Source organism: Molothrus ater, chromosome 16, assembly GCF_012460135.2.
Source record: "Molothrus ater isolate BHLD 08-10-18 breed brown headed cowbird chromosome 16, BPBGC_Mater_1.1, whole genome shotgun sequence".
NCBI lineage: Eukaryota > Metazoa > Chordata > Aves > Passeriformes > Icteridae > Molothrus > Molothrus ater.
In genome coordinates, this window is record NC_050493.2 from 4,784,429 (window position 1) to 4,801,699 (window position 17,271).

Below are 17,271 nucleotides of genomic sequence, written 5' to 3' on the forward strand. Positions count from 1 at the left end.
GGAATCTTGTCCAGGCAGGTTTAAAAGTAAGGCTGAAAGAAGAATGATATTTCATATCATTAAATACTAGATGAAAATGCATCTGCATTCTTCCTTCCTCTCTTTCTCCTTTGGTAAATAATGATGGCAGTACTTATTTTGGAAAAATTATTTGCACTTCATCTTTTGGGGCACTTGCATATTTTTGACAATGGGCATTCTAAAATTAGTCTATATCCTGTATGTGTCCTGATCACTTTTTATGGAGAGTAATAAAGCTGTGCTGGAATTCATGCTTAAGAATTGAAAGAGATAAAATAGTTCAGGATAAATGGGATTACTTTAGGTTGAGAACAAGGGGCACCAGTATATTTTGAGAGCAACACATCCTCAAAATACTAAGTACCTGTTCATGTGTTTTATTCATCCATGGGCTTTGATATTACTCATTATTCTGCCTTATCATAAAAACCTTAGGTAGCTTTAAAAACTATTAAAATAACAAGTTGCTAATGTGTTCTGTAGGGTGGGACTATCACTGGGGATCTGATCCTGGGTGATACATTCCCTGAAGCTCCTGCAGATGAGGTAGGTCCTTAGGTCCCTCTTGTGCAGCTTTCAGGACAAGAAGCACAATGCTGTATTTTCACAACAATGTTCCCTGTCTGCTCTCAATGCCAGTTAAAAGATCAAGGCTGACCTGGGTCGTTTGGTATGGAATGGGGGAATACAGCAGTGAGCTGTAATTTGAGCAGCCCTTTTCCCCTCTCTGCTTGGTAATGACTTCTACTAGTTTAATGTATTCAAAGCAATAAAAGTTTAACTCAGCCAGTCACATAAAATTATTGATAAAAATTGGAAGAGTTTAGCTAGGAATAGTGAGTTGGTTCAAAAAGCATAAAATGCCTGCTGAAAGTGGCATCTGGTGAACAAGAGACCAGGGCTGGAAATTAATTTAGGAAAAGGGATGTGATGGGAATTGGGCAGAGAAAGCAGCAGGAGGGGTTTGGCTCTTCTTTTCCTTGTGTTTTCTTGAGTCTGTTCTTTGGCACAGGTACTGAGGACAAGTGGACAGGAAGGGACAAACTGGTGGTGAATTATTTCATGCTCATCACCCATTCCAGAGCTATCCTGAGGCTGTGTCAAAGGGAATGATCTTGGAAAGCTCCTCACCTCTTGGGCTTTTTCAACAGATTCCTTATTTTTAGTCATTCTCTTAATTCTTGTTTTGTCTTGCTGCTTGCACTCTATTGCCTTCAGAAAAGCAGAATTGAGTCCCAGGAGTAATCCACTCCATCTCATCTCAATTAACTGTTTTTTGTCCTGGAAAATACATTAATAACATAATAAATAGCATTTTTAATATCTGATATGGTAATGTCTTTGGTGAGATTGGCAGTAAGGGATGTTTTCCTAATGACTGCTAGGAATGAAACCTGGAAACAACACGTTTTGAATGAGGTGTTTAATACCTTAATTGTTTTACTTTCTTATTTCATCAACAATTAGTGAGCTTTGAATGGCAGTAATTTCCTGTGGCACAAAATTGTGTCTTGGCCTGAACTTTAAACTCTCCAGTAGTTTTAGTCCTAGTTTTGGGAAGCAGGTGTGTGTCTACATCTCACTCCTCGAGCCAGTTTCATCTGTAGTGAAATCACTGTGCCCTCCTGTCTCTTCTCACCTCAGGCACATCAGATTTTCAGTACAGGGAGGCTTGGTGCTTGCAAATTGGGAAGACATAAAAATGAGATGAAATGCCCTTACAGCCCATGTGCCCTTTCCTCCTCATTCTCCTTCAGCAGCTTATTCTTAGAAACCCAGCAGCATCTCATCCTGAGCATACCTGGCACTAATTTTGTGCATCGAGTGAGGTGCTTCTCACAGGCTCACTTGTGTTCACTCTCCCATCTCCTTTTCCTGTCACACACTCTGTTTTTTCTGTGCAGCCACAAGAGCCCCCAGATCCCAAGAGCAGATTGCTCACCCAGCTGTGGGGAATGTCCCCCTTGTCCCCCAAGAAGGTGGCTGTGATTTATCTGTGTGGGTGAGCAGGTGCCACGTGGGCTTGAGGCTCATGAGCCCTCTTAGCCAGTGATAAATAACTCACCAGCCCTTCCATCCTCAAGTGCTGCCCTCACTCAGCAGAGAAAGCATCCTCAAACTCCTAACAGCAAACACATCCAGGCTTCAGCAGACGTGGGAAACAGGAGGCATAAAATGAGTGTTTTCCTGCTAGAAGTAGGTTGGAATTGAAGCCTACTCCTCATCCCAGTACCTTTTATTCACATTCCTGGAATTATCTGGTGTGCTTGCTTTATCCCCAGCCATCTGTGATGGGCTGAGCTGGGAGAGATAAGCTCAGTAATCAGAAAATTGAGGGAAGCATTTCTGGCTGTGATAATCTTATCAGGCAGCTAATATGCATTAACATTTGTACAGCCTGATGATGCAGGTGGGCCTTTGCTTATTTTTTATTCCTAGATGTTTCTTGACAGGCAGGGGGAGAATGCAGGGCTTTTTGGGGTGTCAGGGGGAATTAGGTCAAACCATTTTTTGGTGCTTTCTTCTGCTCTGTTCCTTTGGTGTCAGAAGGGGGTGGGAGCATAATCCAACCATCTATTATCTGCCCTCTCCTGCCAACAGCACTGCCATGCTCTGCCTGTCTTTTCTGTTAAGTATGGTAGGGCAAAGAGGCAGCATGTCAGAACTTCAGTTCTGTCTAAGCAATATGACTGTCCGTGACAAAATGCTCCTTTTTCTTGTAAAATTGGAGAGTTTCTGCAAAAAGCTTGCAGAAGTTTGCCCTTGCAATGGGATTTTGCTCTACAAGTCTAATCTATGCTGTTGCAGGGAATGGTGTATTAATGGATTATTTCCCTGGTGCTGAGCACTGAACTCTCTGTGGTCATAAGTTTTGCATTTATAATTAAGGCTGGATTGCTTATTTTTTTCCTCCTGGGTGAAAAAATATAATTTCTGTCAACAGATTTATTAGGGGAATTAGTCAACAGGTGGTGAAAAGACAGATGACAAAAGGAAGTCCAGAATCTCAAGGATGAGTATGTGAAGAAGGTCTGAGCTGGGAGTAGGTGTTGGAGCAGAAGTTTGAGTATCCTCTAGGTGGTTTGTCTCTGCTTACACTTCATAATGAATCATTTTCTGAGGGGTTTAGAAACAGGTAACATATGGAGTTTATCAATCTGTGCGTTGTCATGAACTCTGAATTAGGCATCCAGACTGCTACAACTCAGGGAGCCTGGGAATTGTAGAGTCTGGGTAAGAAGTTCTCATGTCTGCAGAGTTTTGAAATACTTTCTTGTGAGTTCTTACCCAAACAAAGCCAGAGGCAGAAAATATTCTTAATTGTTTGTTCAGCCAGAGCTACCTGAGCAGCTAGAGCTAGAAGTGTATATTGGAAAGTGCTGGAAATATTCCCCAGTCTTTTGGATTCAATGTATCTGTGTCTCAGAGCTGTTGTGGACAAGACAGCGTAATCCTGTGGTTCATTTCTTCTGGGAGGGGAATTGAGTGAGGTTGAACTATCAATCCTGAACCTCAGGTCCCAGCAAGCTCCTAATGCCACACAGTCTTCTGCCTCCCATTATCCATGGGGGAAAATAGGGGAAATACCTGAAAGAGAAACAGAAGCTTTGCTAGTAACATTCAACTTTCTGTGCCTCATCTGTTGTGGAAAAAATGTCAGGAAAGGCAAAAGGAATTGCAAAGGGAAGGAGAGTTCTGAGAGGTTTTGACATCCAACACGAGAGAAGTTGTGCTTCACATCTGTATCATGAGAAGTCTGCCCTGTGCAGAACCTCATGATTTCCTGCTCCCTTTGCTGTTTGTGTGTGCCCTTAGCAGTGCTGCAGGAACTAATGCCTTTTGTCTCCTGCAGCTGGAGGTGGAGATGAAGGTCCTGAAGTCTCAGCAGTGCACGGCTGAGCAGAGCACTGTCATCACCAAGGAGGAGGTGGACACGCTCAGGTAGGCAAAGCAAGGGGAAGGCCGAGCAGGTTCCACTCTTTTTGGTGGAGCTAATGAGAAGGGAAATGCCTGGGGCAGTTCCACTGCCTGCTATGGTTTTTGTCATCACCTGGTGGAGCAGCAGGTACAGGAGCTCACCATGTTTTAGTGCATGAATTTTATGTGTATAGACTGCCTGTGTCCATGGGCTGCCTGCTGTTCAGGCAATGGGATGATGATCAGAACGTATTTTCCTTGTATTCCTGAAGTAGGATGTTCTTTTTCTGAGCACAAGTTTTATTTTCTCACCAGCTTTTATGGATGTGAGAACCCCATGAAGCATTAGCAGAAACACTCAGCCCATGATCTGTCCTGCATTTAGATACTTTATAAGCTTTGCTATCTTTTGGGAGGCTTCAGGCTCTTTTCTTCTGGTGTTTGGGGTCTTTTGCTGTCAGTTAATTCATAGGCCTGGCTCCTGCATCACTGTTCCCCCTCTTGACTGATTTCCTGTGGAAATAGCATTGCTGTTTGTTTGTTATTTTGACCAAATCTCGACTGTAAATACAGGATCTGTTGGCATGTGTGTGAAGAGGTTTAGAATCCAGCTTTTGTGCTGCTGATGCATGTGTAGCACTGGAGATAAAAGAGGGATGTTTCCCCTTGTGCATTGCTGGAGATGGCAGAGGGGTACCTGTTGTGATTCAGTGAAAGAGAAGTTACAAAACAGCATTTCAGCAGAGGATACATGGGCATTTACAAAAGCTACAGTGAAGCTAAACAACCTTTCCATGTATTTATTAAAGCTTTTATAGCTTTCATTGCAAAGCAGGTGACGCAATAAATACTGAACACAAAAAAGTTCATCTGTTTCTGAATGTTTAATAAAGTTCCTTTTATTTAAGTTGAGCAAATCAGGTCCTCACAGACTGAGTATTTTATTCTCAGCTGATGTAAGACTTTGGCTGGACTTTCACTTCTTAATTCTTTTATATTTTCAGCTCCATCACAATGAAGTGTGACTGCCTCATAGGACTGAAAGCAAGGTTTTGCAGCAAGCAGAATTTGTAGAAAGCAGAAATTACTGGCCTGTATGTTATGGCTTTACTCTTGTGCTTTGCCTCTGGAGCTTGTTTTATGGCTTTGAAAGCCCAGTTCCATAGCAGGAGGGAGGTGCTTGAAAATAGCACATGTTCAGCTAAGCTATTCCAATACATTTTAGGGTTGTACACCTCATCTTGGGGACTTGCTCCTATAGTTCCCTCAAGGTGCTGTAATAGTTCTGGAGGCCCAAGGCATACATCTCCTTTTTTTATTCTATCATATGTTTGAGTTCAGCTGAAGAAGATAATGCTATGACTTCCCTTTTTCAGGGAGATAAACCTGTCTTCATCAACTTTTGCCTTTTGTGGGGTTTTTTTTTTAGCTCATTCAGGCTTTTCCTGTGCTAAGGCACACTGGACCCTCTGAAACCTGAGGTTTACACTGCTGCAGGTGTATTCAGCACCTCCTTGGCAGCATTAAACCTGTCATTCCTGATTAATAATGTGCCTGTGTATCAGTAAAGCCAGCAGCCTGTCTGCTCTCTTCTGGGACCTGCAGGTTTGCAGAGTTTTTCTACAGTGCCTCCCCAGTCTCTCTCTCCCTGGTTGGTGTCGCTGCAGCACCCTTTCATCTGGGAGATATTCAGGCTCTTTATTTTCCCCTCCAAGACTCATTATTTGGTGTTTAGCCTCCCTGAACAGCATTTGCTGTCTATTACCTGAGCAGCTTCAGGGACAGTGTGTGTAGGGGGAAGCAGCTGGACTGCCACAGAGTCCAGACCATTCTGGGGGGGGGACAGGCTTTGGCAGTGGGGATGGGGATGTCTGGCTCTGGCCTGAATGAAAATCTATTTCCTGGGCAGGGATGAGTGGAGCTCACCAAAACCTGCTTCTTATGGGATCATGGTGTTTGATTCAGCTCAACAGTAGCCCTAAAGCTCCTGATTTTCCCTCTTTGTTTTTAAGGAATTTCTTTACTAATCTCACTCTCTCCTCCTTCCATGAAATGGTGTCAAACCTTTCCCACAGTGTCCCAAACCCAGGCCAGTTCCCAGTGGGGTGGTTGATGGTGCAGAGCTGTTTTCCAATGATGGGCCATAATCTGAAGGCTGTTTCAGCAGAGGCCAAGCTTCTGCAGTTGGTTCACGCTGATATTTTGGTTTTTCATCTCTCTTGCTCCTGAAGCTGTGGGTGCATAGCAGCCACAGTTCTACGTTTTAATTCCAGACTGTTTTTTTTTCCTGTCATTTTTTTACTTAACCACTTTTTGTTCTCGTGGCTGATTTAAATACTTGTCCCAGGCCCTGATGCTGGTTATTTAGTTACAGAGCTGTTCCACAAAGCTGGGATTTGTTTGATTTTGATCACCCTTTTCACTGCTCAGCTCTAACAGTAAATGCCTTGGTGCAAGGCATTTTCTTTCTGCTGAGGCTTTCTTTGCTGGAGCACTGTAAGCCAGTCCCTGCTCCTTTCTCCTTACTGTTGGCTTCTATTACTGCTTCAGACATCTCCTTTACACTCTCAGCACTCCACATCTAAATGGAGAGAAATCTCAGAATTGACTCCATAAAGATTTTTTTCTTATGTTTCTAGACTTAAGCAGTCAATGAATATGGTTGGACTTTATTTTGCATTTTCTGAGCATTGTTCAAGAAACTGGGCCAAGTTCTTTTTTCACAGAAGAGGCTCCTTCTCAAAGGAACACAGAATAAATCACTGTATTCTCCCAGCCCTTTGGAGCTCAGGAAGAATGTGCTGTGATCCACATCAGAACACTCCTTGTGGCTCAGCTGGATGTGTCCTCTCCATACAGCAGCAGTGAACTGGGTGGGTGTGATTAAAGAACAGAAGGGGTTTGGAGGAGAGCAGGGATCAGAATGGGAAGGGATAAGGTCTGCTGTGCTCATCCTCCTCCTGTGACCCTCAACAGCACCAGTTCACTCAATTCTCTGTAGCTGCTAAGGATAGCAACACAAACTCTACTGTTACTCCTTCCTTCTACACAGCACTGCCAGAAACTAATTCTGGGAGAAAACATGGGGAAGAACACAAACTTCCAAATTGGAAAGAAATGCCACAGTTTATGAGGGAGTTATTTCCATCTCTGTAGTTTATTGTAGTCTTTGAAATCCTGTAACCTACAGGATGGCCTGTCATCTGCTCTGGGCTGAGCCCAGCCTCCCCTGTTAGCTGCTGTCAAGAAGGAATGTGGAAAACAGGAGCCAGCAAGAGGAGTGTGCAGAACAGGAATGGACTGTTGAGCCTCCAGACATTTCCATATAGACCCCATGGCTAGGAGCTCACTTCTGAAAACAAAAGCAGGGGAGACATAAAGGAGGAGGAAAAAAAATCCATATTAATCCTTTGAATCTGTATTTACCTCCTGTGAGTGAACGAGAGCTTTTAAGAAAAATACCTTTTGTCTCATTTTTCTTTAGTATGGAAAGTAAATTTTCAGCCAGAAGCTTGAAAGACTTTATCAGTTTTTCCTCCTTCTCTTGAGAACAAAGTGCTATTTCGTCAGACCTTTTATAACTTTAAATGTGAAACTCTCTCCCAGCATCATCGTTTCTGGAGAGACAATAAAAGCAGTGCTAATGCTGTCATTTCTCACACTTTTTGCTTCTCCCTCTGAAATAATATTTGTTTATATTCTGCAGATCCTGTGAAAAGAAACAGTGGTCAACCCATTGAGTTCCTGCACTGTAGAGTACAGCATTTGGGCATTAGCACCTTTTAGAGGGAAGGTGATAACTGTGCAGAAACTGGTATTTCAGAATCTATAAATAAAAGGAATATATTTAAAAAGAACTTCACTGAAGACTTAAGTGGCAACAGCTGAAGGACCTTTTCAGCTGGAACAAATCTGAACTTTTTCTTTCTGCTGTCAAGCTGCAACCCCAGTAAATCCTAAATGTTTTCTGTGGATTTAGTGACTGGGTAGAGTTACAGTAATTCAAAAGAAATTCATGTCCTTGCCAATGCCCATTAGTCACACTTGCTGATATTCTGTCTGCTCTGCTCCTAACACCATCTCAATGCCATCTGGATCCCTTAGTAGCATCTTCCCAACACATACGTTTTGTGCTCCATTCAGTATTTTCCTGTTCTGCAGTAGCTCTTCCACATGGCCTTGTCCCCTTGGCAGATGGGGCCTCTGTGAGACATGTCCTCATTGGTGATCTCCACAGGCAGCCACATAACACAGCTGAGAACATTAAAAACCAATAAAACCAGGATAAAAGGGTGATGGTAGGGGGAGTTTCCACTGGTTAATTCCACTGAAAAGCTCTGGATTCAGAGAGACTTTTGGAGTGCATGGATGCTGTTGAAAATCCAACAGATTGCCCCCTTTTTTCCTTTCTGAGGTAGCAGCAGCCTTGTCTCACGATCTCAGGTTTTTAGACAGACTGAAAACACACAGTGGGATGTCTCCTGATTCCCACAAGTGTCATTTTAAGAGACCTGAGGCTGTAGGTGGATTTTTTTTCCCTCCTTCCCCCTTCTGATTTGAGATAAGGAAACATGCACTTAAGGCAGTATGAAGCTCTGTTTTTAAAGAGGGAAAATCCATGAGGCTGAGCAAATGCCAATGAATCTGTATTCTTGCACTAAATTTGATCTTGTGAAAGGTTATGGAGGTGGCATCAATTTACCTTATGCCTGTGGAGCCTTCACCTCTTGGTTTAGCTGTCTGATACAGGAAAATCTTCTAGACAGGTGAAGAGATGATCTTTGCCAGAGATTAAATATTTTCATGTTTCCAAACCCCTGTATGGAGAAGTTAATGAATTCTCCATAAATTAATTCAAATGTTTTCTTCCTGTATCACAAAACTCGACAATGGTGTTGGTATTTCAGAAAGTAACTGATGTTTCTTCCTTCCTTGTGGCACAGGGCTGTTTTTACAATAGACACCAGCTTTTAAGGCCAGGTTGGATGTGGCTTGGAGGAATCTGGTTTCGTGGAAGGTGTCCCTGCCCATGGTGGGGAGGCTGGAACTGAATGATCTTTAAGGTCCTTTTTAAACACTCTGGGCCAAAAATTGAGCTGGTAGAGGATTGTGCTGTGCCCAGGTGTTTCTGTACCCTGCTTTTCATGGTGCTCACATGGATTTGTCTTGGGTTGTTCTCCCTGCTTGCAGGTAACTCCAATATGTAACAAGTGGAGGATTGCAAACTGGTGATAAAATACCATCACCTCTCTTGTGCAGGTGTTTCTGGAGGGAAAAGGCACAAGGAATGTGCATCAAGGCTGCCTGTGTGGCTGCTGGTGCATCCCAAAGCAGTGCACAACCATCCCTGTACGTGAACTTCATGAAAAAAATCCATAAATGAAAAAAATCCAAGTGCCAAGCCAGTAAATATTTTTCAATGTTTGACTTCCATATTTTAACCACCAGCTGCAAATGCTTTGCTGTGTTTATATATAGATAGGATTTCCCTTGCTTCTCTCTCTTTGCCATTGGGAAGTGTTTCCCAGAGGGCTGGGAAGCAAAGCTGGAATAGCACAAACTGTTCGCTAATGGCTCTGAATGCTTTCCCACTGGAGATCCAGGACACTTAACAGTGTTAAAAATAAGATAGGAGAGGGATAAATGGTGAAAGCACTAGTCAGTCCCAAAATCCTCTTGGCACAAAGGTAGCAGCAATGTTTGTGCTCCTCAGGGCAGAGGAAGCAGCAGGTTTTGTCCCTGAAGGAGAGCCAGGGAGTGCCCCAGGTTCAATGGGCTAACCTTGCCCAGAGCATGGCAGAAGCCCTGCAACCCCACATTGTGTCAGGAAATGAGGATGCCCCCAAAGCTGGGACACTGGGAAGGAGCAGACACCTGGGGGGTGAGCCCAAGGCCATGCTCATGCTGGGACCCCCAGCTCAGGGGTGCTCCTGTGCCTGTTGCAGGTGGTTCTGGAGAAGAGAAGACTCCAGGATGACCCTAAGGGCTACAAGAGAGTTGAAGAGGGACTTTTGACCATGGCATGAAGCGGTAGCACAAGGGGAAATGGCTTAAACTGACACAAGCCAGGGCTAGAGGGGAAATTGGGAAGAAATTCTCTTCCCTGTGAGGGTGTGGGGAGAGGGTTGCCCAGGGAGGCTGAGGCTGCCTCATCCCTGGAAGTGTCCAAGGTTGGATGGGGCTTGGACCAACCTGGGATAGGGGAAGGTGTCCCTGCCATGGCAGAGTGGGGAACTAAGTGATTTTTACTGTCCCTTCCACCACAAACCATTTCAGGATTCTGTGATATCTGCAGCCTGACTGGGAGTGCCCCGGGCTTTAAATCACCGTGCGCTCAGCAGCGAGGCACAAAGGGCACAAACAGGTTATTGAATCCTAAAATTGCAGGTGAAATAGCACAAAAATGTAATGGCTTGAATCTACCCTCATTACAGCTGTGTCTCAGGTCTTTGGGAAGAGTTTTCTGGCTGCTGCTGTGAGTGATTTTCAAAGGGCAACTGAGAGGCCTGATCTTAAACCTCACCACAGAGACAAGTTCTGCAGGCAGATAAAGGCAGCATCAGATTATTTGTGAGGCTGGATGGAGAGAAATTTGTTCCCAATTAAAATTCAGCGTGTCAAGGATGGAGAAAGTACTGATGAGAGTCCTGTGTCTGGCTGTGACCTTTCAGGAGCTGTTGCACTGTTGTTCCTCAGAGAAGAGTGTTGCTCTCCTCGCGCCCTGTTCTGCAATCCATTTAGAAATGCATCGTTAAAAGCATTAATTCCACTTTGAATTTCCATTTTTCCTGACCTTTTCAGTCTCCTGCTGCAGCATCCTCCTTCCCCACTAGCTTGGTGTCTCTTCTGAAAGTTATTGATGATATTTTTTAATGGCCTGGACAGTGCTAAAGCTGTTCCTCAGCATTTTAGAGGCTTCCAAGAGCAGAAAAAATGAGATTTTATAATATTTGAAAATTGCCAGCAGGGGTCAGGCTTACAAATAATTTAGGCAATCCAAGCTGCATATTTATAAAGGAGACATTTCTGTGCTGAGCATGATGTAGATCAACCTGCTTCTATGGAAAAGTTTGGAACTGTTGCCAAATGAATAGGAGAGATTACTTCTTCCTCATACCTGAAATTGCTGTTGCATAATTTTGGGATATTGGCAGATGGTTGCATACTCTATTATATGGTGCAAGGATTTTCAGCTTAATTTAGATAATTTAAAAGTATTAAGCAAGTTAATTAATTTTTAAGAATATTCTGAGAAAAGGCTCCTGAGAAAATTGAATCCAAAGATCAGTGTTTTTCTGTATTAGTTGCACAATTAATTCCAAGAAGCTAACATGTGGAAGGGGAGAGTCTTGAAGGAGCATCAGGATTTTGTACTCTGTACTTAAATGCAAGCAAAACTTTTGTATCCAATCTTTTATACATATATCTCCTGCCTAACAACTTTGATAGAGTTTTCTGAAAGATTCACCCATCATTCACCAATCTAAGGCTGGTATGGTTGATCAAATGTATTTGACCTTTCAAAAAGCTTTGAGCCAAAGGTCATAAAGAAACTTTGATGGAATAAAAAAGGAGATTTTTTGTTGGATTGATAAGAATATATAAACCCTGGAGGTCTGGCTGTCCCAGTCTGTGGGGGTGGCCAGTGGTGGGTGCTCATGTGAACTGGACAGAACATCTGGGTACCTTGCCAGGAGGCTCTCCTGGATTCCCTGTGCCTTGTCTCCAAGATTTCCTGAGCCACAGATAAGGCAAGATATTTTTTACTTTGTAAAACTTCATGCATTTTTCTTCTGTTAATTTGCTTATGTAATACAAAGTTAAAATATGGAAAATCAAAGAATAAATGTTTTCACAATGCTGAGGGTTTTTCCACTACGTCCTAGAATGGTTTTGACGGGGAATTGGGAACTTGTCCAACACAGAAAAGGGGTTTGTGAGTAGTGAGGTGGCAGAGTTTGAGATAATAGGAATTTTTTCAGCTTATCAGAGCATTCAGAATTTCAGAAGAAATCTTAGGATGCTGCTTGAGATGGAGATGAAGTTACATGTCAATAATTGCCAAACCCATGCACATAAGAAAAAAAACCCCTTACTTTTACTCCCACAACAGAGAGCTCTAAATGAGCTGTTGTCATTCAAGAAAGAGATCTGACATTATTGTGAAGAGCTTTCTGAAATATCAGCTAAGTGCTCCATAGTTAAAAATACAAATAGAGTACTAGAAGCTGTTGGAAAGAAAGTTGAAAATAAAGCAGAAATCCTCATTGTATCACTGATTATGTCTGAGTAGCTCTTTGTAGTTCCAGCTTATTTCATGTCAAAAACTCTATATAAAACTTGAAGGAACGAGGAAGAACAATAAAAATATGGAAAATCCTTGGTGTGAAGGAAGACTAAACTGAGATTCTTCAGGAAATAATAGAGGAGGCCTGTACTGTGGTGTGGAGAGGGGAGTGTGGTACAATTATTCATGACTTTTCATAGCAGAACTAACGGGCACAGTGAAATAATCTCATGTGAAGTATAAAACAAACTGAACTAATTTTTTATACAGCACATAATTAAATTGTGGAACTTACTGCCAAGGAGTATTGTGAAGGCCAAAAGTATAAATCAGATCAAAAAGAGATTTGATGCCTCATGGAGGTTTTAGCTGCTGGTGGTTATTAAACATGATGGTCTAGACTCAGTCTGTGGTTCAAAAGGTATCCAAGCTGAACTTGCTTTATGTTCAAATTGTGTATTTTTAATATTCTTTTACAAATTACAGTTTCATCATATAAACACGTCACTTTTAACCATAGCTTTTAGCTGCCTCTCTAGTGCAGTTTTGTGGTACTGAATGCAGGAATAATCTGATACCATTTCTAGTTTCATGCTGTACTTGATTATTTGTGGTGGGACTGTGCAGGGACACCCAAAGTCTATTAATTTTCCCTTCTTCTCCAGGTTGAAAATTGAGGAGCTGGAAGCTGAGCGCAGCAAGCTGGCAGAGGAGAACAGATCTCTGGGAATGCAGCTGGAGAAGCTCACTCTGCAGGTAGGAGTGTGGAGGTCCAGAGCAGCTGGAGAGCCTGGTGTGGTCCATGAGGGCTCCCAGCAGGGAGTTTCCCTCCCCTCCATATGGGCACGGCACCTTTGGGCAGCCTGTGCTGACTGCACTGCCACACCTGTGTTTCTGACCATGCCATCACAGAGGTTTGATCTCAGATGTAATCACACAGATTCAGTTGTCCTGTTGGATGACTCTCTCTAGGACTTCTCTTCTTGGAGCCTTAAAATGGGTCTCTATTAAGTAGCTCCACCACTAGAAGTTGTCTGTCCCCAAATTCATTCATGACAAAGTGAGAGCATAGACAGGGCTGGACAGCATGGAGTGGATGGGAATTTTGAGCTTTGTTCATGTTGAAGTCTCCTCTCTGCTGGTGTCAGTGATGAAAGCAGAGGCCACCTCAGCAGGCAGGAGTTTTCCAAGCCAGGAACCATCATTGCTGTGGAGGGGATGAGCTGGCAGCACCCACAGCTGTGGAGTCAGGAGGATGGGAGATGTGTTCCCTTTGCTGTGCTACCCTGTGTGCTTTGCCTTTTCCTGGTGCTGGCCTCTATGGCAGAAGGTGTTCAGCTTTTGGGATAGATCTGTGAAATCCCACACAAGGCACCTGCAGCAGAGAAGTGGGCTTGGTGTTCAGGTTGTTGTCACCCTAGGAACAGCTTTCCTGTGCAGAGGAAGAGCAGGGGAGTTGCTTCAAGCTTTTGTGATGTTTCCTGTTGGAAAGATGCTGGAGCAAACGAGAACCTGACCCTGTTGGTTCAGTCAAAGCCCACCCACCCTTCTTGAAGAAGAGTATTAGCTCTTCCTTCTTTTCTCTCTGATGTGCTGAACAATTTGTCATTGTAGCATTCGCTTAATTTTTCTTTCTTTTCGCCTTTATTTTATTTTTCCTTTATCTTTATTTTTCCCCTTTTTTTTTTTTTTTTTGCAAATTGCTTCATGGTAGAAAACATGCATGAAACCTGGTTTGAAATTACCCAGATTTCAGCCAGACCATTGATTTTATCTTGACACCTATTAGACGTGAATCAAAATTTCTTTTTTTATAACCCGTTCCTGGAGACAGGGGAAGTGACAGCTTTGATAAAGCAGGGAGCTAAGAGCTGCTGAGCATCTCTGCTGAGCCATGTTTAGTGTGAAACCTGTCACCCTGCTCTCCTTTAATTGGGTTTCAGTCATCAGAAGGAGATGAAAGCTTTGGGCTGGTGTTTGGATGCTTAGGTCTCCCAACAAACACACAAGCAGCTTTGGTTTCAGACCAGATTACAGCTCGGGTCATGGTTAATCTGCCTACATGGTCTTAGAGTGGTTGCTGCCTTTCCAAGAAGGGCTGACCAGAGGAATTCCCTATTTTAGTCATGGTATCTTGAAATATCACAAAGATCTGCTTTATTTGTTCATACAAAGATGAACCAAGTGATTTGAGATGCCAAGTCTTGAATAGCAGGTCTAGGAAAGAGAAGTCTTGGAGTTAGTGAGCTGAATTCAGGTAATGATGCCCTTCCATCTCTCTTGGCAAGGCTGAGGACGTGGCTTTAACTCCTTATTTAACAGAAGGTTGCTCCCCCTCTCTCTGAAGTCTCACTTTACTTGTGCCTTAGAGAACTTGATGCCTAAAGTAGTTTTTTTGAAAGAGAGGGAGTAGAGAGGAAAGCACAAGTACAGGAATATGTCAGCTGAATGCTAAAGTGTCAGTATTGATCAGTGTGTGCCCACCTGAATGGCCAAGAACTCCTCAGAGGGAAAAACATCAGCCTTCCCAATTTTTATTCACCCTGTGAATCAAATACCTTGACAGGCCAAGCTTAAAATGACTCTTTATATAAACACATTGAAAGAAGGTTTGTTAGAGTGAGAACCCACAAAGTTAAGGATAAGCTTAGAAATTCACCTCTTCTATCAGTGCTGAGCAAATATGCTGAAAATGTCATTATACACTCAGATAAGGTCACTGAAGTGTTGCTAGTTTGACATGTTATTTATTCCCACCTCTGAAAGAAATTATTGGGAAATGATGGGTTAAAATAAAAGTCTGTATTTTGAAAGGAAAAAAAGCAAGACAAACTACATACAGAAGTCACAAGGAAGTTTTACTGAACAGGAAGATGACTAAAACTACAAAAATGGGAGAAGCATGGCTTCAAATCAAATAAAGATGTAAGAGAAGGGGCTGACATTAAACCAGGTAGAATGAGGGTGATTTCTGACAAATCCTTATCTGCAGTTCTTTCTTGTAAAGTAAAATCTCTGACTCCTGGAATTTTATCTACTAAAGGAAAGAAATGTAGAAGGGACATATTAAAGTTGGGAATTTTGAAGAGACAGGTTGTAGAATTAAGGCTCTGAGTGCTTTACACTGAACTGAATCTGTTGAGTCCACAAAGTTGTGTTTGGTGCATGAAATCTAGGGAGATACAGCTAATAATTCATAATTAAAAATGTCATTTTGAATGTATAGAGGTGTGGAGTTTCAAAAGTGTTTGTCTCCAAATCAGAGAATCATTTAGGTTGAAAAAGACCTTAGATCATTGAATCCAACCTATGGCCCAACACCACCAGACCATGGCACTGAGCCATGGCTTTCCTTAAACACCTCCAGGAATGGCAAATCCACTGCTTGCCTGGGCAGCCCATTCCAATGTCTAATCTCCATTTCTGTGAAGAACCTCCTCTCTCACATCCTTCTGTATCTGAATATTGGCACAGGAATTTTGCTGATTTCTCACAAAAACCCACTTAGTGAGCAAGGGGACCCTGATGGACTGGGCAGGGGCCAAAGGAGCACCTGGAAAGGTGCTTTTGGTGTGTGACTCAGACTCCTTGAGCTCAGTATTAGCAAAAGAACTAAGGTGCTGATACCTCTCTCCACAGCCATGTAACATCTGACATCCTTTTGTATTCTGTGCTTCTGTGGGGACAGCTTGAATGATGCCTGAAGGTGTTTTCCACCTCCACACACCCTGTCTTCCAAAACCCCTTGCCTCTTGACACCTAGCTGCAGGCTGCATTGATTTTCCTTCACTGGTATAAAGACTTTAGCATGGATATCACTCACTGGCCAGGTCTTTACTGCTAATGAAAACCTCAGATTACAAAACACAGGAGATGTAGAGCTGTGGAGAAATGACACCTGGTTGAGACTGCCTCCCTGGTGCCCAGGATATTATCTTAAGGAAAACACTTGAAACCCTGGCTCAGGAGAGGGATTCAAATAATATGAAAAGAGTGGGCTTAAACACACAATTTTATCTCATCTTCTCTACCCTCCTTCCTTTCGATGAAGCAAAATAACATTTCCAGGAAACCTGAGCTGCTACTACTTGGCCCATGGTGGGCAGGCTGAGATTTCAGAGAAAGGCTTGGTTTGTTTGTTATCTGAAATGATCTGGACCATCTTCCAGAGGTGCTGGTGGAAAAGTGCAGCCTGATGCTGGGAACAAAAGAGACTGATCAAATCAGTGCTTTTTGGATAAAGTGGGAGGAAGGAGTTGTGAGGAGTGTTCAATTAGCATTTCTTACTGCTAGGAGCCCTGTGTTTACAGGCAACCAAGCGGATGTGAAGTGTTCCTTATGCAAATACTACTCTCCTGCTTTTCCTGCTCTCCTCTACTCTTCCAGCTGAAGAAGAGATTCTTCAAGGTTGGCTGCTTCAAGGAAGATTGATTAAAATCAGCTGCAGTTTGATTTAATTGGATCCATGTGCTGGAGAGGGAGCAGGACTAGTTAAAGCCCTCGTAATTAGTTCACAGCTGGTTGGTGAGAAAAATGAAACTCCAGTTAGAGTTCAGATAAGTGGATCTGTATGGATAAAAGGCAAGTAGATGGGTGGGTTTTTTTTACATTGAGATGTGTTTAGGCTTGAAAATCACCTCTAGTCCCATAGCCAAGCTGGCAGCTTAATCCCTTTGAGCATGTGCATTTATGAGGCTGAATGGAAAGAATCTGTATTTTCTGGCTTGTTTCTGAGTAAAAAGAATCACCTGTGCATGCTGGCAGTCAAAACCTGATAGAAAGCTGGGAGAGGATCTTGGGAGTAGACAAAACCCAACAAGGGCAGTTTGTCTGTGGGAAAGGGTCATGACTTGGCACAAACTCTGGACTGTCCAGCTTTTGCTGCCATGTCCCTACTCACAGTAGTAACTGGTTGTGTTTAGCATCTTTGTGAGTCAGCAATAAGACAACAACACTCTCAAAAAAGCAGTATTATTCATACATATTGAAATTATTGATTTTTGCCTGTTATTTCAAAACTCTGAAAGAGCTGACTGACTACATAG

The 17,271-nt window shown here is 42.9% G+C and overlaps 1 protein-coding gene across 4 annotated transcripts in view; it reads left to right on the forward strand.

The window, feature by feature from the left end:
* MAD1L1 (mitotic arrest deficient 1 like 1) overlaps positions 1–17,271 on the forward strand; it is a 352,399-nt gene that overhangs the window by 185,577 nt on the left and 149,551 nt on the right. For all 4 annotated transcript variants that reach the window (XM_036392627.1, XM_036392628.1, XM_036392626.1 and 1 more), the window contains exons 14-15: positions 3,875–3,963; positions 12,892–12,982. In XM_036392627.1, coding sequence (XP_036248520.1) covers positions 3,875–3,963; positions 12,892–12,982 — 180 coding nt within the window. The remainder of the gene's footprint in view (positions 1–3,874; positions 3,964–12,891; positions 12,983–17,271) is intronic.